Here is a 22,451-nt window from a genome sequence, read left to right on the forward strand (position 1 = left end):
AGGCAAAGAGGGACATTGAATCTATTCTTGGGAGACTATTCGTAAAATAGGCATTTCTAGAGATGAATTTGCTATAACTGGACAGGTTGTAGCAAAGAGTGGAATGAAGTGAGTTCGGTCTCACCATGCTGAATGTAAGGAGAGGATTATCTAGTCAACTGTGCAAAAGATGTAAGAGGAAATGAGGAAAGATATAACACTACTGCTAATGTTATAGAAGGTGTCCAGACAAAACTCTTGGAGTTAGTGAATTCTTTCTTCAAACTAGGAGAACATACTAAAACTACAGCACAAACAGGCCCTTTGGCCCACAAGTTGTGCCGAACATATCCCTACCTACTAGACTTACCTATAACCCTCTATTTTACTAAGTCCCATGTACTTATCCAAAAGTCTTTTAAAAGACCCTATCAAATCCGCCTCCACCACCACTGCCGGCAGCCGATTCCAGTACAATAGGAGTACTGTTCTTTCATCAAGTTAACACAAGAGCCCTTTAAAAATGGCAGGTGGGTCCTGATTCACAACCCCATTCCCGGGCTGTCTAATTTTAAAGAATTTGTCAGAAGCCTGCAATCCTGACCCAGCCAGCTCCATTGTGGAGATTGGTAACTCCTACTACTCCATAATTTTTACAAAGTTAGGCGAGATTTTTAAAAAGAGTCATGGTTCACAATCCCTTAAAGGAGTCATGCACACAAAAATGCATCAGTGAATCTTTTAACGGCAAGTTAAAAAGGCCTCCTTCATGCCCCCTTGTGCTCTGTCAGAGAACCTGAGCTGTCAATCAAATCATGTTTCCTCTGGAAATGATGACTCATGTACACTTGAGAGAGTGCCTAAACATCTAATAGAATAACAAAATACCAATTCTCCAGAGAAAACATTGTTGGACTAATAACTGGCTCTCTGATCTCTGAGGTCAATTTCACTACATTTGTGGACAAAAATATGTGGTTTCAAGGGTTTATAGTTTTTGAAACTTCATAGGACTGGATAGTTTCCAAACATGTGGAAAAATGATCAAAGGATTGCATTTTTCAAATCTTTTATTTAGATCTCCCATTTTACACTGGTGTTCATTGGTTCTAGAAATTGCACAGCGGATCATGGGCATGGAAGTTCCAGAGTTTGGCATAGGAAGTATGAGGGTGCTGAAGGAGCTGTGGAAGGATATAAAGAACTTGAGGGGATGGGGCATGTTTGAAAAGAGAAGTTGGTGGAGTGGGTGAGGGTTACAGGGGCTGTGTGTTTTCGTTTTACTGGGACGAAGTCCCATGGCATCCAGGAGGGCTTTTTGAAGAGCCTGCCTCAGCGCCTGTCAGGTTTAAGCCTTAAGCTTTGTTTTGTCACTTTCAAGGTATCAATATGGATAATAAATAACTGGATGATCACTTTTCCCCTGATGTGGATCTATAATGATTATTGCATATAATCATTCCTTTTTTATTATTCGTTAAATTGTTTCCTTCCTTCCTCCTATTTAAGGCCTGGATAAAATATATCAAGGTTACAGCCTACTATCCTCAGATTATGTACATCTGAGAGTAAAATACGGTACTTGAAATTTGTAGTAACTACTCTTGTTTCAGAAAACCCACAGGAAAAATATTCCCACGTATCAAAGGGATGGGGAAGCTTTCATTACCTCAGACATATAATTCTGAGAACCTAAAGCAGATAGAAAATTCTAAGCAAGCGTAAATCAATTTTATATGAAATGAAGTAGCACAGATCCAAATGTGCAACAGTATACTTAAAGTTTACAAGCTAGGAGTACATTTAAACATATTCTGTAACCCAACTCTTGTTATCTGTGATATTTCATTAGTATTCTGTACTTTCATATTTTAAGACTTGAAAATCCTTGAGACAGTTATTCTAAAAATGAAAATATAAAACATTTTACACTTTCAGAAGTAATTAGCATCAATGAGGTTAAACTGTATAGTTTTGCAAAGTAAAATGAAATAAATCATGTCAGATCAGTCTAAAAGCAGAACTTTCCTTTAGATTTGTCAAGACATGAAGCATAATTAAGTACAGACTAATAACAAAATTCAACATTCTCTCTTAAAATGAAAGCTAAGTACTGCAGATGCTGGAATTTGAAACAGAAACAATTGGGGTGGGGGGTTGGGGGGGAAAGTGGTATGTGGAATGGACAAAAGGAATGTAAATGAGGATACAGAAGGCTGAGAAAGTGCTTAAAAAAAAGTGTCCATTAAATGATTAGAATGCGAGAATGGCAGAACAGAGGTACAGATTGTTAAAGGACCGCCTGAAGAATGTGGCAGTTGCACTGAAGGGGTTTGGGGTAGGGAGGATGTGGAAAGGAGGAGAGCTGGAATGGAGATGTGGAGAAATAGAAGTGAAAAAGGAGGATGATAAAATGGATGAATGCGATGAAATGGAATAAAATGAATGGAAACGGAGTGAAGGTGGCAGAGAGTGTTCATCCTCTGAAGCTGCTGAACTCCATGTTCAGTCCAGAAGGCTGTAAAGTGCCCAAATGTAAGATGAGGTGCTGTTCCTCCAGTTTGGGTTAGGGTTCACTTCTGAACTGAACAATCATTCATCCATTTTATCATCCTTCATTTTCACTTCTACTTTTCCACTTAATTCCAGCTCTCCTTCTTTCCACACCCCTTCACGTGCCTTCAGGGCAACTGCCACATTCCTTAGGCAGCGTTTTAACAATCTGTACCTCTGTTCTGCCATTCCCACATTCTGATTAAATAATGGACACTCTTAGCACCTTCTCAGCCTTCTGTATCCCCACTTACATTCCCTTTGTCCCATTCCACCCTTCCTCCCCCTTCCACCAATAGTATAGATCTCTGCTGATTCTCGTTGCTCTTAGGTCTGATGAAATCTAGACTCAAAAACATTGGCTCTAGTCTCTCCCGATGTGGAGATGCCAGTGTTGGACTGGGGTAAACACAGTAAGAAATCTCACAACAAGGTTAAAGTCCAACAAGTTTATTTGATAATAAACCCACAAGCTTTTGGAACGCTGTTCCTTCATCAGGTGAGAGGAAAGTTCTGATCAGAGAAGGGCATATAAAGGCACACACAGCTTACAGAATATTCTGTAAACTGAGAGTATTCTGTAAACTGTGTGTGCCTTTATACGCCCTTCTCTGATCAGAACTTTCCTCTCACCTGATGAAGGGACAGCATTCTGAAAGCTTGTGGGTTTACTATCAAATAAGCTTGTTGGACTTTAACCTGGTGTTGAGAGACTTCTTACTCTATTCTCTCCCCACAGATGGTGTCAGACTTGCTGAGATTTTCCAGCATTTTCTGATTTTATTTCCTCTGTTAATATGAATATCTGGATACAGTCAACTTCCAAAAACCATCTTTTTCAGAGAAAGCAAAGAATTCTGGGATTCCTTTACTCATGAGCTGTTTTGCATTATGCAAATGGCTAAAAGAGAGGGAACAAATAATTGCAATTAATTTTACCCTACCTACCTGTAGAAGTCTCCTGCACAACTGCAGGTGAGTCAAGAGTACTTGATCAAGAGACACATTTTCTGATGTGAGGGCAAGGGTTCCTGTTGCTTTAATTCCTAAATCTCCATTCTTAGTCAGTAAGTCATGCTGACAAATATTGCTTCTATTGTATGTACCAGTCCTGTCAATTGATAAATTTTGGAAGAAAAATAAATTGGAACAAAGCACAGAATTGAAAATAGGATCCACTCAAATCAATATTTAAAAATGCAGTTAAAATTAGGAAAATCCATAATTCTGTACAACACTTAAAGTCGTAGATTTGGAATACTTTAAACTTGTGCAAACAAGTGCAAAATGCTGTAGTCTAATTAGCTGCTGGCCTAATGATTATGGGCATGCTGATTTCTCTAGATGCTAAACTAAACATTTATTAACTGAGAGTGTTTTCCTAGATCTAATTCTTAAATCACAGAAATTTCAGTACAGAAGGAATCCCATTCTGCCCATGTTACTTGTACAACAGTTATTCATTCTAATTTGATCTCCATGCTGTGTCGTTCTGTCCTCTATATAATTGGTTCTTTTAATTTATTTCCTATTTTAATAACCTTGTCTGAAAAAGGTATCAGATGAACATTTTCCATCAAATTGAAGGCAAGGCTAATGGTATTGCTGTTAATTGTGGATAAATGTTACAGCATCAGTAGGTGAGGAGTAGATGCACACTTATTAATTGTGTATATTGTATGTGGAAAGTTGCCGTCAGAGGTGCTCCCTGGGTAACTTTGAAAAAAGATATCTTGCTCTTAGCCCTCCTTTTTTTTCAGAACTTGTGACATTCTCCCATTAATTACTTATTAAACTTAGTTCAAAGTTAAGTCATGTAACATATAAAAGATCTGGAGGAGAATGTAAGTGTTCTGATTAGCAAGTTTGCAGATGACACAAAAATTGGTGAAGTTGCAGATAGTGAAAAAGATTGTCAAAAGATATTGCAGGATATAGATTAATTGCAGACTTGGACAGATTGCAGAGAAATGGCAGATGGAGATTAATAGAGACAAGTGGAAGTGATGCATTTTTGAAGATCAAATTCAGATGCGAATTATACAGTAAATAGCAAAACCCTTAGGAACACAGATATACTGAGGGATCTGGGTGTACAGGTCCATGGGTCCCTGAAAGTGGCAACATAGGTGTTTAAAGTGGTTATGAAGACATACAGCATGCTTGCCTTCATCAGCAGGAACATCAAGTATAAAAGTTGGCAGGTTATGTTACAGCTGCATAACACTTTAGGCTGCATTTGGAATGCCGCTTGCAGTTCTGGTTGCCACACCCCCAGAAGGACATGGATGCTTTGGAAAGTGTGAAAAGAAGGTTTATTAGGATGTTGCCTGGTCTGGAGAATTTCAGGTACAAGGAGAGGTTGAATAAACTCAGATTGTTTTCACTGGAAAGATGGAGGCTGAGGAGCTGATTGAAGTGTACAAAATTATGAGAAGCATAGGTTGGATGGACAGTCAAGCTTTTTCCCATGGTAGAAGGATTGACAGCAAGAAGGCATAGGTTTAAGTTGAGAGATGGTAAGTTTAGAGGATGGTGTGTGCCTGGCATGCACTGCCAATGGAGATGATGAAAGTAGGCATGTTAGCAACATTCAAAATGTATCTTTATAGACACATGAATGGAAGGCGAGCAGACGGATAGGAATCAGGCTTGGTGGTTTGAAGGGACTGTTCCTGTGCTGTATTGTTCTTTGTCCCTAAACTACATCAACTGTAATACCCTCACCTACATTCCTGGTCATCTCCTCAAAAAAATTCAATCAAATTTGTTAGGCATGACCTCCTTCTGATAAAGCCATGCTGACTATCTCTGATTAACCTGGGCCTCTCCAAGTGGAGATAGATTCTCTCCTTCAGAATTTTCTCCAATAGTTTCCCTACCACTGACATGTGACTCATTCATGTATAGTTCCCTGGTTTATCTCTACAATCCTTCTTAAATAGTGGAACCGCATTAGTTGTTCCCAGTCATCTGGCAGCTCAACCATGACCAGAGAAGAATTAAAAATTTGGGTCAGAATCCCTGCAATGTCCTCCCACTGCCTCCCACAGCAGCCTGAAACATCTGGACCTGAAGATTTGTCCACTTAAGCTTGCCAGCACCTCCAATACCTTGTCACTCCCTATGTCAATTTGCTCAGGAACTCAGTCTCATCCTCATTCTTTTGGATGAAGCTGCATGTGACGTTTTCCTTCAACATTCTACCAATGTCCTGTGACTCCAACCATAGATTGCCCCCTAGTCCATAATGGGCCTTACACCTTCCCTGGTCATTCTCTTCCCATTGATATAGTTACAGAATATCCTGGGATTTTTGCCCACTTTTACCAGCCAGGGCTTTCTCATATTCCCTCTTTGCTCACCTAATTGCTCGCTTAAGCTCCACCCTGCATTTTCTGTATTTCATGATGCCTCTGTTAATTTGCCTCCCTTGTACCCACTAAAAAGCGTTTCTATCTTATCATATCCTAAATATCCCTGGTCATACATGGTTCTCTGGGCTTGTTACTTCTGCTCACCACCTAGAGTGAACTGTTGGACTGTACCCTCCCTGTTCACTGCTCTTCTGTAGATTTCCCCACAAGTGGCTATTCCCAATCTATCTTCTCCAAATCCTGCCTTATTTTACTAAAATCCACTCTCCCTTAATCCAAAGCTTCCTTTTTGCAATTTGTCTATTTTTTTTGACAATAACAAGCTTACATTTACCATAATATGAAAGCAAAATACTGCAGATGCTGGAATCTGAAAGAATAACAGAAAATGCTGGAAAATCTTGTCAGGTCATCCCGACTCAAAACTTTGGCCCTATTCTCTCTTCACAGATGCTGTCAGACCTGCTGAGATTTTCCAGCATTTTCTGATTTTGTTTTAAAGTATATGATGTTGTGGTTGCTATTACCAAAATGCTCTGCCACCACTTCAACAACCCGTCTGGTTTCATTCCCCAGAATTAGGTCCAGCACTGTGCTGTCCGTTGTTGGATTCCCCCCCCCACCCCCCTCCAACATTTGACCTAAAAAGGTTCTCCTTTACACATTTCAAGAAATCCACTCCACCCAAAACCTCAACACTGTCTATCCCAATTAATGTTGAGAAAATTGAAATCACCAAATATAATTACCCTGTTGCCATTATTTTTACATTCCTCTGCAAATTGTGTACATAATTGCTCCTCAACTTTCCACTGACTATCTGGGGCTTATAATAAACATCACCAATTTGGATGCCCTTAATTGTTTCTAAGCTCTACCTACAAAGCTTCATTTGATGCCCCTTTTAAGATATCATCTCTCCCTACTGTAGAAACTGACTCCTTTGCTAATACTGCAATGCCTCCTCTTTTTATCACCCTCTCCTGTCTTGCCTGAAGATTCTATGTGCCAGAATGTTGAGTTGCAATCCTATCCTTCCCTCAGCCACGTCTGTGATGGCTACTATATCACAATTCCACATGTCAATGCTCACCCTTAACTCATCCATTTTACCTGTAATATTCCTGGCATTAACAGTGGTTTTATGGTCACCATTAGACTTTTAATTCCAGATTTCTATTACATTCAAATTTCACCATCTCTCCATATTAAACTCCATCTGCCATACTTTTGCCCACACATCTGATTTGTCTATGATCCTTTACAAATTCCTGCTCACATCTTTGTAACTTACTGTGCCTCCTAACTCAATGCCATTTGCAAACTTGGATGTACAGCTCTCTATTCTTTCATCCAGATTCTTAATATATTGGCCTTTACTTAGTCAGATTGCCATAGTCTTAGTCAGACTGCCATCCAGTCTTTATTCCTTACCCTGAAATGCAGTCATTTCTTTTGCACCTGACTTTCTAACTGAGACTGGCTGAAAATAGTGCAGCATACTATTTAAATTATAGTAATAGATGGTTCCCAGTACAAAACAATTGCCAACGGAAGTTTGAATTTCCCAAGCAATTGCTGTGTAATCCTTACCTAGAACCTCCAGGGTGGGGTGGCAGGGGAGTCTGGGAGTTACCCAACATATCTCTGGCATACCTTCTGGGTGCAGCACCCTGGAGGTCAGAAATTACTGGCCCATATGGTCAAAAACTGAGGCTTCAGTGCAGATCCCTAAGAATTACTACATGTCACATACACACTGGCAATACTGTCAAAGGGGATACATTATGAAAACCCCATTTCAAAAATAGAATTAAATATTTGCACCTCCAATCAACATAACCAAGACTAATCTCAAAACTGGGTGAGATTTCAACCCCACCTACCCGCCATGGTGTGTTTTGTAGTGTTGAAGATGGCTGACCATTAGCTGGCAGAGGGATCATTTACTGTCAATTGTGTTTCCCATTGTTTGCACCTGCAGTTGGCGAAATTGGACAATCCTGCCTGCAGGAATGGCTGGAAAATCTTACCCAATGGCCCATTTTTGATGCATTACACTAAAATAACCTGAATAATTGAATTTGATTCTCATCTTGCAATTACTTGCTTATATTTTCAACAAGTATTTTCTTTGTCTTGTTTCGAAACACTTTGTTGGCAATTAATGCATGGGTATGGGGTTTGTTTTTTTTTTGTTACCTTTCATCCTTTATTCTAATGCTCCCGGAACATGAAAGATTATCTTCACTTGAATCAGCATTTAGGAAGTTGAAGCTTTCTAAGACTGTTTCAACAGTCAGACTGATAGTAGATGTACTTGAGCTATCTGTTATTTCCCTCTGTTTTAAAAGAAAACAACTTTTAAAACAAAAATAGTCTAACAGTTTAGTTTAAATTGCCTCATTCTATCGCAGTTCACCATCAATTATGGAATATAAACTTTATCCATTAGTAATTTACAACTTTATAATATAGTAAAAACATTGTATCAACATGCATTTCTAGGTGATTAAGGTGTGCCTTACATGAGACAATTTGCTGTCATGCTTCCTATTGCTCAAATCTGGTGTTATGCAATATACTTTCCTGACTCATTATCAGGTTTAACAAAGTTATATAATAAAAGCAAATATTTCACAACTGGAATTTTGATAATACAGCACAATAAAATGGAAAAAGAACAGTTAGAACATTGAGACCTATTTCAAACATATTCCAGATTGCATGCACAGAGGCCCTGAACTGTCAGCCTCCTGGGTGGGAATAGGTCCCGCCCCCTGAAATCTAATGATATTCACGCTAGTAGCCTCTGCATTGCACTGAGTGTGGGAGATTCTAGTGTGAACTCCCACTGAAAAACAGCATGATTTACTCCAGTTTTCCTGTGACTTTGACACTTCTTTGAGAGTGTGTCCTAGCCAATATTTCTGATGCAGTCTCACCAAGCTTCCTATATAATTGCAGCAACACTTCTTTAGTCCTGTACTCAAGTCCTCTTACAATAAAAGCCAACTGACAATTTGCCTCCCTAATTGTTTGATGTATTTGCATGTTAGCATTCAGCGACTGATGAACAAGGATACCCAGATCCTTTAGGACATTATTTGCTTCTTGGCCTTTTGGCTAAGATCAAGTGTCAGATCAATCGCAAGACGGGATGCAATGCCTTGTCTTGTCAGCCTGGATCTTGTTTGCCTCTTTTGTGAGGATCCTAATTAGATTAAATTGGAATTTGAATTTGTTTTTTGGAGCAAGCAAGGAATGAATTTGGGTTTGCCCAGTCCACTTTGAACATTGGCTTTGTAACTTTAAGAATGAGTAAAAAATAAAAACATTTCATAATCTCTCACAATCTAAGAGCAAATCACCCACTGTTCGATTACAGATTTTCCTGTCAATTTCTGATTTCATTTTACCCCAGCTAGATCACTTTTCATTACATTGAAATTAGTGTTCTTTCAATTTAGAAGGTTTATGTTGGTTTGCTACTTGTTTTTCTCTATTACTAATCTAAACTTAGGATGGTCACTCAAATGTTCCCCCAGAGGGTCTTGGTTCAGTTGGCCACCTCATATCCCAGAACCTTTCTAGATGGGCTGAGAACATACTAGTAAAGGAAGTTCTTCTGAACATGTTTTAGAAACTTCCTCCCCCTCCTTACCTTTTTATATTGACATTTGGGTAATTAAAGTTCTCAAGAATTACCACTGCCTGAGACATCTCTGATTTCCCTGTAAATTTCTCTGATTTCCCTGCAAATTTGTTTCTCTACCTTTCTCTCACTGTTTAGAGATCTATAGGATAACACAATTAGTGCAATCATACCCTTCTGATCTTGAACCAAGTGGTTTTTCTCCATGCCCCTTTAAGGGCAACCCTGCTTTCCAACACTGAAACATCTTCACTATCAGTATTTCCATCCTAGTTCCCACTATTCCTTCTCTATCTTTTAGGATTATGACTGATCAACCCATGGAATCACCAAGGAAGGCTATTAAAAGATTCTCCACCTGTATTTTCCATGACAATATTAAAATACCAGCTTACAGATTTGATCACTGTTGGAGAAACACTAGGACCATACCTTCAGGCTCTCTCTCAAATGCAGAACCTGCTGCTCTAGATTCTGAAGTTCCTGATGGTTTTTTTGATCCGTCCTTAGAATAATCAATATTTCTTGCAGTACGGTTCCTATATTCACTGAAACAAAATCCGTCCTTGTATTCTTTCCAGAAGACACTGAAGTGCTATTTCTATATGTATTGAATACTGTCATAGTTCTCTGTGGACCTAATGATTTGGTGAGATCTGCATTTCTGACGTGGCCTGTTGAGTTCCATTCAACAAATTTCCTACTTGGCAGCTGAAGCTTCTGCTGTGGCTCAACATGCAAAGCAGATATTGCCATCGCTGAACAACTTTGAAATTGTCTGGCTTGTGCTAAATCTCTTGGAAATTCTTTTTGATTTGGATAGCTTGCTTTTATATATTGTGTGGTCATTCCTGTAGGGGCAGCTCCTTGCAAGCAATGGGATAATTCCATAGATGATTCTTGAGTAGCGAATGTGTCATCAGTGAAGTGACTGTTTCCTTGCTTGTCTATATTTGCGTAATTGTAAAATTTCTCATTCTCCGGCACTGATGACAAATGTGTATTGTGGTATCCATTTCCTAAATGACTAAAGATAATAGTTCCTTTTGTTTCATTGCATAATAGAGGTAGTGTATCCTCTTGTCCAATGTGCTGCTTGTAATAGAATAGAAAATAAAGGATTAATACACCCTTCATATTGACAGTATTATGATATAAGTAAGTTAACGTATTGAGACATATAAAGTTACTAGTTTTTTTTCACAATTTGTGCTATTTTATACAAGGCATGTCAACAGAAGGCATGTCAATACAAGAGTATATCATACATCCTAAACTTAAAAGTCAACACCTGGCAGTTATTTCCCGTTAAGATTAACATTAATTTATTAACCTTGACTGTCAAAAGTTACAGAAGAACATTGTTTATTGCAATATGACATATTTGCTTTGAGATACTCACAGAGAAGTACTTGTCCCTGAAGCTCGGGGTGCTGGGAGGTGTCCAGTTATACACAGAACATTTCCTACTTGGTAAAGAGAATTTGGTGATAGATCCAGATGTTACTGAAACTTCATCATTATCAAATGGACTGTGACAAAGCAAAGGTAGGAGAGAAATTAAAAGCAGACACAAACATTAAAAACCTCAATTCAGGCTTCCATATGATACTTCTGAAATAAAAATGTTTAATTTTGTCAGACAGGGTTGGGTTTTTGCTCCAGAGGTAGATGACTTGAGTCAGGAGATTTCCCAGCTCATAAGACCAAAAGACATAGAAGCAGAATTAGACCACTCGACCCATTGCTCCACCATTCAATCATGGCTGATATTTTTCTCATCCCCATTCTCCTGCCTTTTCCCCATAACCCCGATCCCTTTATTAATCAAGAACCCATTCACCTCCATCTTAAGCCTCCACAGCCTTCTGTAGCCTTCCACAGATTCACCACTCTCTGGCTGAAGAAATTCCTTCTCATCTCTGTTTTAAAGGATTGTCCCTTTAGCCTGAGGTTGTGCCCTCTAGTTCTAGTTTTTCCTGCTAGTGGAAATATCCTCTCCACATCCACTCTATCCAGGCCTCACAGTATCCTGTAAGTTTCAATAAGATTCCTCCTCATCCTTCTAAACTCTTGTGTACAGATTCAAAGTCCTCAACTGTTCCTTATATGACAAGTTCTCCATTCCAGGGATCTTTCTTGTGAACTTCCTCTGGATCTTTTCCAAGGCCAGCACATCCTTCCTTCGACGTGGGGCCCAAAACTGCTCACAGTACTCCAAATGAGGTCTGAGCCTTATACAGCCTCAGAAGTACATCCCTGCTCTTGTATTCTAGCCCTCTTGACATGAGTGCTAACGTTGCATTTGCCTTCCTAATTGCTGACTGAACCTGCACGTTAACCTAGTTCAAGATTCTCAAGGACTCTCAAGTCCCCTTGTGTTTCTAATTTCCTAAGCACTTTCCCATTAATAGAGTATGCCTCCATTTCTCCTTCCAAAGTGCATAACTTCTACAACATTGCATTCCACCTGCTACTTCTTTGTCCACTCTCCTCACCTGTCCAAGTCCTTCTGCAGCTCCCCCCCCCACCCCCCCGGCTTCCTCACTATACCTGTCCCTCTCTATATCTTTGTATCATCCGCAAACTTAGCAACGGTATCTTCAGTTCCTTCCTCCAAATCATTAGTGAATATTGTGAAAAGTTGTGGTCCCAACACTGACCCGAGGCACACCACTAGTCACCAGCTGCCATCCTGAAAAAGACACCTTTATCCCCACTCTGTCTTCTGCCAGTCTGCCAATCCTCTATCCGTGCCAGGATCTTACCCTTAACACCATAGGCACTTACTCATTTAACAGTCTCCTATGCAGTACTTCGTCAAAGGCCTTTCGGAAATCTAAATAAATCATGTCCACTGGTTCTTCTTTATTTAACTTCCTTGTTACCACCTCAAAGAACTCTAACAGGTTTGTCAGACCTGACCTTCCCTTGACAAAACCGTGCTGACTCAGTCCTACTTTACCATGCACTTCCAAGTACTCTGCGATCTCATCTTTAATAATGGACTCAGCTCAGCAGATCCGCTAAGGAAAAACATCTCTGAATGGCATGATTCTCACCAAAGTGGGGAAGAGCTTGTGGTTGAGGTGGTGGCAGTTGTAGGGTATAGTCAGGCCAATCGCAGGAGTTGCTGGTTGCAAAGGTGGGCTATTTAAATATCAAGACTTGGTTCACTGCAATTTTGTCCCAGTTGCTTCCTTAAACAATGGGCCCATTAATTCTTGCCACTCACCCCACCTACTCCCTATGTGAATACGTGCAAACTCACAAACACGCTCCTATTACCGTGGCTCCTCAGAGCCTTTATGCCAACTTACTATTAACTCACGACAACCCTTGCCTCCCACTAACTACTCTTTGCCCTTACACCATCCATGCCAGCTCATTGAGCATCCATCATACATAGATGGACATCAAGAGCCATGCTGGGATGAAATAAAATTAAGTTTTAAATATTGATTACAAAGATCATTCAATATACATAAATCTCCTTAAGTACTTATTCCTTTATAAAAGCAAACACGTGTATTCATCACCCCACACCAAATTTCTCTAATAACCTATTTCAGCCATCAATCAGTGGATTTACAATCTCTCACTATGATAGGTTCTGGAAAGCAACCAAGCATTAATAATGCTACAATGATAAAATTGATGTGTAATATGTACATAGAGCTTTTAAAATTGCGAGAATGGATTTCTTTCAATTTTCACAGACATGGCTATGCAATTTTCTTCCATTTGTAAAGGACAAAACATTTAAATAATTTGATCTAATCTGTCCATCAAGAGCAATTATGACTTATTAAACACTTATAACTCCCGCACTGCGGCATAAGACCTTTGCTTCTTTGCAAATGGGTTTGTTTGAACTCAACATTTCTCAAATGAGAGAGTCACCTTTCCCCTCCCATTCCCTGTCCCCATTGAGGAAAATGGGGGCAGGCATTCCAGAACCAGGTCTCATCCATTATTTTCAAAGATCTTTGGAAAAATCTAATCCGTAGTATTTCTCTTGCACGTTAGCCCATTAAAATAATCTGTAAAATGTGAAATGAGTCTCGAAGGAATTTCAGTTTTCTAACCAAATGTTTAGTTTGCAAATATAAACTCCATGCTTTGTTTTTAGGCAATTCTGCATTATAAACAATGAGATCTTGATTGTACTTCCAAACTTAAGCTTGAAAGAAAATAATATCAGAATGGATGGGAGCAGGAGATGGCTATTTGCCTCACTGGGTCTGTTATGCCATTCAATAAAATTATGACTGATCTGATTAGATCATAGATCCCTACAGTGCAGAAGGAGGCTATTCAGCCCATTGAATCTGTACTGACAGGCCATATACACATAACCCCATTCATTTACCCTAGTTAGTTCCCCAGACAGTAAGGTGCAATTTTGCATGGCCAATCCAGCTAACCTGAAAATTTCCGGTCTCTGGGAGGAAACTGGAGCACCCAAAGGAAACCCATGCAGACATGGGAAGAACATGCAAACTCCACACAGACAGTGACACAAGCCGGGAATCAAACCTGGGTCCCTGGTGCTGTGAGGCAGCAGTGCTAACCACTGTGCCACCGTGCCGCCCATTGATTGTCAGCTCAATGCCACTTTCTTGCTATGCCCCATTGTCCTTATTTCCATGGTCAATCAAAAACGTGTCTAATTCAGCCTTGAACATATTCAATAACCCTCCCTTCACTGTTATCTGCGGAAGAGAATTCCAAAGATTAATAACCATCTGAAAGAAGAAATTCTTCCTCATTTCATCTCAGATGGGAGCTCCTTATCTTTAAACTGTTCCCTCAAGTTCTAGATTCTCCCATAGGATAGAACACCGTCTCAGCATCTATAATCTTAAGCCCTATCAGATTGTTATAAGATCACCTCTCATTCTTATAAACTCCAAAGAGTAGAGGCCCAAATTGCTCAACATTTCCTCACATGCCAACCACTTCACCCCAGGAATTAGCCAAGTGAATTGCTTCCAATGCAAGTATATCTTTCCTTAAATAAAGTGACCAAAGTTGTAACTTGATTCCAGGTTGGTCTCACCAATGCCCTGTACATCCATAGCAAGACTTACCTACTTTTACACTCCACCCCCCTTGCAATAAAGGTCAACAGTCCATTTGTCTTCCTAATTACTTGCTGTACCTTAATGCTAACATTTTGTGAATCAAGTAGAAGGACACCAGATCATACTATACCGCAACATTCTGCAATTCCTCTCCATTTAAATAATATTCTATTTTTCTATTCTTCCTGCATTCTTGTGTGGACAACCTCACACTCTCACATTATACTCAATGCTTGCCCATTCACCTAAGCTATCTATATACCTTTACAGACTCTTTGCATCCTTCTTAGAATCCGTTTTCCCACCTATCTTCATGTCATCTGCAAACTTGGCTATCATGCAGTTAGTCACTTCATCCAAGTCCTTACCATGAAAAGTAAATAGTTGAACCTCCACCACTGATCCCTGCAGCATGCCACTAGTAACAGTTTTCTAACTTGAAAGTAATCTATTTATCTCAACTTTCTATTTCCTTTCATTTGCCAATCTTCTGCCCAAGCTACCCAACACCGTGAGCTCTTACTTTTACCTTTAATGTGGCGCCATATCAAATGTCTTTTGAAAATCTAAATACACTACATCTACTGGTTCCCCTTCGTACAACCTAATGATTACATCCTCAACAAATCTCTTATATAGATTTAAAGATAGCCTGACCAAAAAAAAAATGCTTCAGAACTCTGACTACATTTATGAGGTGGATATGCCAGCATTGGACTGGGGTAAACACAGTAAAAAGTCTGACAACACCAGGTTTAAGTCCAACCAATTTATTTGATAGTAAATTCACTAGCTTTCGAGGTTACCCTCTTCGTCAGGTGAATGGAGACTTCTGGCCTCAGACGGAGCATATAAAGCACAGACAGTTTACAGATTACTGATTAGAATGCGAATCTTTATACCTAACCTGCTGTTCAAGTCCTAAAGTGGCCGACAATGTGAGTGGAAGGAGCACTGATCACAGGTTAAAGAGATGTGTATTGTCTCCAGACAGTACAGTAAGTGAGGTTTTGCAAACCCAGGCAAATCACGGGGGTTACAGATAGTGCGACATGAACCCAAGATCCCTGTTGAGACCGTACTCATGCGTGCGGAACTTGGCTATCAGTCTGTGCTCAGCGACTCTGCGCTGTCATGTGTCGTGAAGGCCATCTTGGAGAATGCTTACCCGAAGGTCAGCGGCTGAATGCCCATGACCACTGAAGTGTTCGCCAACAGGAAGGGAACAGTCTTGCCTGGTGATTGTCGAGCGATGTTCATTCATCCGTTGTCGTAGTGTCTGTTCCCTTCCTGTTGGCGAACACTTCAGTGGTCATGGGCATTCAGCCTCTGACCTTCAGTTAAGCATTCTCCAAGATGGCCTTCACGACACATGACAGCGCAGAGTCGCTGAGCACAGACTGATAGCCAAGTTCCGCACACATGAGTACGGCCTCAACAGGGATCTTGGGTTCATGTCGCACTATCTGTAACCCCCGTGATTTGCCTGGGTTTGCAAAACCTCACTTACTGTACTGTCTGGAGACAATACACATCTCTTTAACCTGTGATCAGTGCTCCTTCCACTCACATTGTCGGCCACTTTAGGACTTGAACAGCAGGTTAGGTGTAAAGATTCGCATTCTAATCAGTAATCTGTAAACTGTCTGTGCTTTATATGCTCTGTCTGAGGCCAGAAGTCTCCATTCACCTGACGAAGAGGGTAACCTCGAAAGCTAGTGAATTTACTATCAAATAATCAGTTGGACTTAAACCTGGTGTTGTCAGACTTTTTACTACATTTATGAGTAAATAACTGTATGGAATCCATGAAAGATTTATTTTTTTGATTTGCTGAATCCACCATTAATCAGATCCCCAGTTCAGTTAGTTCATATTGAATGGAAGAGGATGGAGAATGGAAAGGGGGAAAAAAAAGGTCATATCTCCCAATAGAGGGTTCTCCTATGGTGGGGCTGGCAAGTCATTTAAATTTCTGTTCACATCAACAGGACTGGAAAATTCCACCAACATGAAGGCCTAGAAAATTCTGGCCCTAAGAGTGCAATTCAACTTATGTATCTCACAGTAAAGAAATAAAACAAAGAACAGCATTGGTAGACGTCCAAGAGCACACTATGAGCCCAACATAGCAAGTTGTTTCCCTTTTCGACTTTGAAGGAATAATTGAAATAAGACATATTGTGTACTTCCTGCAAGTCTCGTACTTAATTTCTGTTATATAATCCCATCATAATTTGTTGAAAACTGCCAATTACGATAATATGGGACAGACTCCAATTTGTAGGGATTGGAGGAGGCCAGTCAACCTGTCAAGTCAGCTCTGCCATTCAATTAGCTGGTTATCTACCCCAACATCACTTTTCCATGCTCTCTCCATATCCCTTGATGCCACTTGTCTCTAGTAATCTATGAATTGCTGTCTTGAACATACTCAATGATTGAGCTTCCAGCCCTCTGGAGTAGAGAATTCAAAAAATTCACCACCCTCCGTGAAGAAATTCCTCCTCATCTCAGTCTTAAATGGCCTTACCCTAATTTTGAGACCATGTCCCCTGGTTCTGGATTCACCAGTCAAGGGAAACATTATATCTATATCCACCCTATTGTTAGAGTTCTCTTGGGTTACAGCAATCTAAAGACTCTTCACACAAACAGCGCTGGACACCATGCATCCCGTGCAAGGCCTTTACTTACTTATGCATAAGGAGAACTCTGGATAACCAGAGCAATTCTGAGGTTACAGAGAAACAGCTCAGCAGTTATAGTCAATTACAGCATATCGGGAACAAGAGATTTTTCACATCTTTCATTCATTGACATACATATTTGCCAGTTACATCCTGGCTTTGTGCCTTTTCTCATTCAATGGAAAATTGACTTCTGCTAATCCTTCATTTGCGTTGCATATCCTCATATCTTGCCTTTGGTATTTGTTATGGACAAAATCTGGTCTTGCTCACCCTCTGGTGAATGCTGAAAAAGGAAAATGTTATGGAACCTATGAAAAAAAGTAGCAGAGACTGACTCCTTTTGAAAGTCAGTAAGCTGATAAGCATTTTCCACTACTGTATAAAGAAGGCATGAACTTTTTAACTTGAACACCTTAACTTCTGCACAAGTTAACTTCCAAACTATGAAACTTCAATCTGAGCATTATAACTTCTGCACTTCCATGCCCTTATGAATTTTGTAGGTCTTAGTAAGATCACGGTTCATTCTTCAAATCTCTGGAGAATATAGGACAAGTTTCTTCAATCTTTCCTCATAAGACAATCCTATCATCCCGGGGATTGGTCTGGTGAACCTCAATTGCACTCCCACTATGGCAAATATATGCTTTCTTAGATAAGGAGACAAAAAATGGCACACAAAGTGTTGTCTCACTAAGGCCCTATAAAATTGCAGCAAGACATCTTCACTCAAGTCCCCTTGCAATGATGGCCAACATACCATCTGCCTTCCTTGTCACTTGTTGCATGCACCTGTATGTTAGTGACTCATGAACAAGGGCACCCAGGTCCCTTTGAGTACAACCATTTAAGTAATATTTTGTATTTCTGTTTCTTCTACCAAAATGGATAGCTTCACATTTATTCACATTATATTCCATCTGCTATGTTCTTGCCCATTCATTTAGCTTGTCCAAGTCTATTTGCATCCTCCTCATAAGTTACATTATCACCTAATTTTGCGCTATCAAATTCACTATAAGGATTGCCGCAGAAGATGCATTCCCATAAATATTAAATAATTTTATACTAATTAGAATCATATTTCAAAATGTCAAACCTTGAAACAGTTGCAAAGTATCTTAAAAATTAAAGATAATTGGTCATTGTCATGGACCCTAAGGTGTATCAGCTATTGTAATATCTATTTCAATTACCCCAGCTATTTATTACCACCTCCAGTTATGTTGATAACTAGTACAGTGGCTTTAAAGGGACATGTCATGTTAGCAGCTAACAATCATTGAGACCACTTTGCTACGGTTAGTACTGCTACCTCACTGTGCCATGGACACAGGTTCAATTCCACACTTGAATGACTTTCTGTGTGGAGTTTGCAAATTCTCCCTGCGTGGGTTAATTCTGGGTGCTTTGGCTTCCTCCTACAGTCCACAGATGTGCAGATTAGATGGATTGACCATGTTAAATTGACCCTTAGTGTCAGAGGGATTAGCAGGGTAAATATGTGGGGTTATGGGGTTAGGGGCTAGGTGTTGTTGTCAGTGCAGGCTCAATGGGCTGAATGGCTTCCTTCTGTACTGTAGGGATTCTATGAAAAGTCTAATGGTGACCGTAAATTAATTTAGATTGTTGTCAAAATCCATCTGGTTCACTAATATACTTTTGGGAAGGAAATCTGCCATCCTTACCTGATCATGTGACTCTAGACCCACAGCAATGTAGAAGAATAGAATGTTGTTGTTAAAAATACCTTCTGAAATGGCCTAGCAAGCAACTCAGTTCAAGGGCAATTAGGGAAGGACAATAAATGCTGGCCCAACTAGTAATGCTCACATCCCATGAGTGAATGAAAGAAAGGCAATGAGAGGCACGTCCTGCCAATTGAAGTACCTATACATATCTGCTGATTCCTAACTAATTCCCTACCCACGTCAATAACTTATCTCTAGGGTAGAACTTATAATCAGGAACTTGCAGACTGTTCTGTGAATAGCCAGTCTTTTGTCAATCATAAACTATGTATGTTACTTTTAATGACATATTCCAAATTTCTAATTGGATGTGCCGAAAATTATCATTCTATAGCTAATCTGAGTGGAATTCAGAACAACAGGGGAAAAGGTCTTCACAGTGTATCACATCCCCACATTATTAGTTCATAACCAGCACAGTGACAATTCCAGTTAAAAGACAATCAGTGCATTCTCAGAAGAAGAAAACATGAAAAGGTAGCACATGCGAGTGATTTTTTTTTTGAACATTGTTTTTTTATATATATAGAAATGATAGTATTGCATACCAGATGATGCTACAGCTTAAACTAAAACTGTGATTTGTACAGGAAATGCTGTCATAACAGAATGTTACCTTAAGGTGGCAATATTGATCTGGAACTCGGTCTGCGAATCATAGAATCCTTAAGTTGCAGAAAGTGGCCATTTGGCCCATCAAGTCTGCACAGACTCTCTAACAGAGCATCCCACCCAAGCCCTATTCCTGTAGCCCCACGTATTTACCCTGCTAATACCCGAACCCACACATCATGGGACACTAAAGGGCAATTTAGCATGGCCAATTCACCTAACCTGCACGTATTTTCATGAGAAGCTATATCAAATAGAAAAAGAGGCACTTTTACATTACACAGAAAAAGATATGATTAACTAGCAATAGCCTTTCAGTGTTGTTTGTACTCGCAGGACTGAATATAATGTTGTAAAGCATAAATTAAAAGCAATATTAATTCAGTCAGACTTCTAATGGATTTTAGGGGCTACTTGGATAAACCAAAGGAAAATATTTGAGACATATTTCAGTTATAAAGTATTGTTACAGTTCTGAGACTCATTGAAGGAATCCTGGTTGGAGTCATACCTAGCACAAGAGAAAATGTTTGTGGTTGTTCAAGGCCAACCACCCCAGCCCCAGGATATCACCACAGGAGTTTCTCAAGTAGTGTCCTTGGCTCAACAATCTTCAGTTGCTTTATCAATGAAGATTCCATGATGAGGTCAGAAGTGGGGATGTTTGCTGTTGATTACAGCACCATTCACAACTCTTCAGCTATTATAGCAGTTCCAAATGCAGAAAGATCTGGACAATATTCAGGCTTGGGTTGACAAGCAATATTAATGCCATGCAGTACTAAGCAATGACCATCACCAACAAGAGAGACTCTAACTATGAGCACTTGACATTTAATGACATTACCATCACAGAATGCTCCACTATCAATAATCCAGAAACTGAATTGCACCAGCCATTGAAATACTGGGACTTACAAAAGCAGGTCAGAGGCTGGGAATTCTGAAGAGAGTAACTCGCCTCCTGACTCCTCAAAGTCTGTCCACAATCTGTAAGGCACAAGTCAAGAGTATGGTGGAATACTCTCCACTTACCTAAATGACTGCAGCTCCATCAACATTCAAGAAATTTGCCACTATCCAGGACAAAACAACCCACTTGATTGCCTTGCTATCCATCACCTACAATATCTTTTTGCTCCATCACCAAAACACAGTGGCAGCAGCGTGTACCATCTACAAGAACTCACCAAGGCTCCTCCAACAGAAACTTTTAAACCTACGACCTTCAACACCTCGAACAACAAAGACAGCAGATAGATGGAAACACCATCACCTGCAAGTTCCCCTCCAAGTTCACACACCACTCTGACTGAGAACAAATCTCTGTTCCCTCACTGTCACTGGCTCAAAATCCTCCAGCTTCCTCTGAGGCAGCACTGGGAGTGTACCAACACCCCACAGACTGCAGCAGTTTAAGAAACTGGCTTATTAGCACCTTTTTGGCACAGTGGCAGTGCTGCCTTATAATGACAGGGATTGGGTACGATTCCAGTCTTGGGTGAATGCTTGTGTGCAGCTTGCACGTTCTTCCCATGTCAATGTAGATTTCCTTTTGGTGCCCCAGTTTCACCCAGAGTCCAAAGATATGTAGGTTAGATAGATTAGCCAATGGAATTGTACACAGTTACAGAGATAGGGCAGGGGACGGGCCTGGATAAGATGTCTTTCAGAGAGTTGGTGTAGGCTTGATGGGCTGAATAGCCTCTTTTGTGCGCTGTAGGAATTCAATAGTTCTGTAGTTTCCAAGGTGCAATTAGAGAGGGTCAATAAAAATGCTGGCCTAGCTAGCAATGCCCATGTCCTGTGAAAGAATAAAAAGTAAATAAACATGTTAATGGCACTGTGTGCCTTAGTTTCCACAACATTTTAGATTTCACATTTTGAGACTTCTCAGGGTTGGGAAACCTAACATCTGCAGGAGTATAAAGGCCAAATCTAGCAGATAAGTTGCAGATCAGTCATGATTTTATTGATCACACGCAAGGGATTAAATGGTCTGTTCCTGTTCTTATGTCTCTATTGTAAATGCCTTTCCAGCATTGGTGTGGACAAGGAGAAGTAGACATTTCCTCCTCCTCCTCCTCCTCCTCCTTCTCTCCCCCCCCGCCAAAAACACCTTCTTCAGCTACTCCAAGCTAACCTGCTTCCATTGGTCTCCCTGTCTGGGATTTGTTGAATGCCCCCCACTTCCTCAAATTCCTCAACTCTCTGGGCTGACCCCCACCACCACTATAATTGCTCCAAACCTCCATCCCTATCCAGTCCCTGACTACAGCCTTCTAACTTAGATTTTCTCACCCCACAACCGGTCAACCTCTCTATCTAGCTAGCTGCCAGCTGGGAAGCATGGGAAACTTCCTGCATCTCTGGACTTCTCATCACTCTTCCCTGCCCACCTCACTGTCAATTTTGAGGCCATTATTTCTCCCAACAATGTGCTTATGGGCATGCTGTAAAAGTTTTGCTTAGGTAAAAACATATACTGCACATGATTAAAAACGTGGTCAGTTAGTAGAGGTTTTTTTAAAACCTGTGTTGCATACTTAACAACAATTTGCTTTTATTTAACACACTAATATAATTAATAACCTAAGGTGAGAAAAGGCAAGGCCTAACATCAAGCATTAGAGAAATATGAACTAGGGGAAGTGACCAAAGGATAGGTGAACACAAGAAATAGGAGCACATGTTCGAGTCTGTTCTGCTATTCAGTAAGATCATGGTTGATCACATTCTTCTAC

The 22,451-nt window shown here is 40.1% G+C and overlaps 1 protein-coding gene and 1 pseudogene across 4 annotated transcripts in view; one reads left to right on the forward strand and one right to left on the reverse strand.

Moving 5' to 3' along the window:
• Positions 1 to 22,451, reverse strand: part of ripor3 (RIPOR family member 3) — a 207,591-nt gene that overhangs the window by 28,450 nt on the left and 156,690 nt on the right. For 3 of the 4 annotated variants that reach the window (XM_080204443.1, XM_080204439.1, XM_080204442.1), the window contains 4 exons: positions 10,967 to 11,096; positions 9,997 to 10,659; positions 8,112 to 8,251; positions 3,481 to 3,643 (listed from right to left, as the gene is read on the reverse strand). In XM_080204443.1, coding sequence (XP_080060569.1) covers positions 3,481 to 3,643; positions 8,112 to 8,251; positions 9,997 to 10,659; positions 10,967 to 11,096 — 1,096 coding nt within the window. The remainder of the gene's footprint in view (positions 1 to 3,480; positions 3,644 to 8,111; positions 8,252 to 9,996; positions 10,660 to 10,966; positions 11,097 to 22,451) is intronic. The other variant, XM_080204440.1, reaches the window with a different exon arrangement.
• Positions 9,016 to 9,223, forward strand: LOC145354122 (U2 spliceosomal RNA; annotated as a pseudogene).

The sequence above is a fragment of the Carcharhinus amblyrhynchos genome, chromosome 16, assembly GCF_965287045.1.
Source record: "Carcharhinus amblyrhynchos chromosome 16, sCarAmb.v2.hapA, whole genome shotgun sequence".
In the NCBI taxonomy this organism is placed as follows: Eukaryota; Metazoa; Chordata; class Chondrichthyes; order Carcharhiniformes; family Carcharhinidae; genus Carcharhinus; species Carcharhinus amblyrhynchos.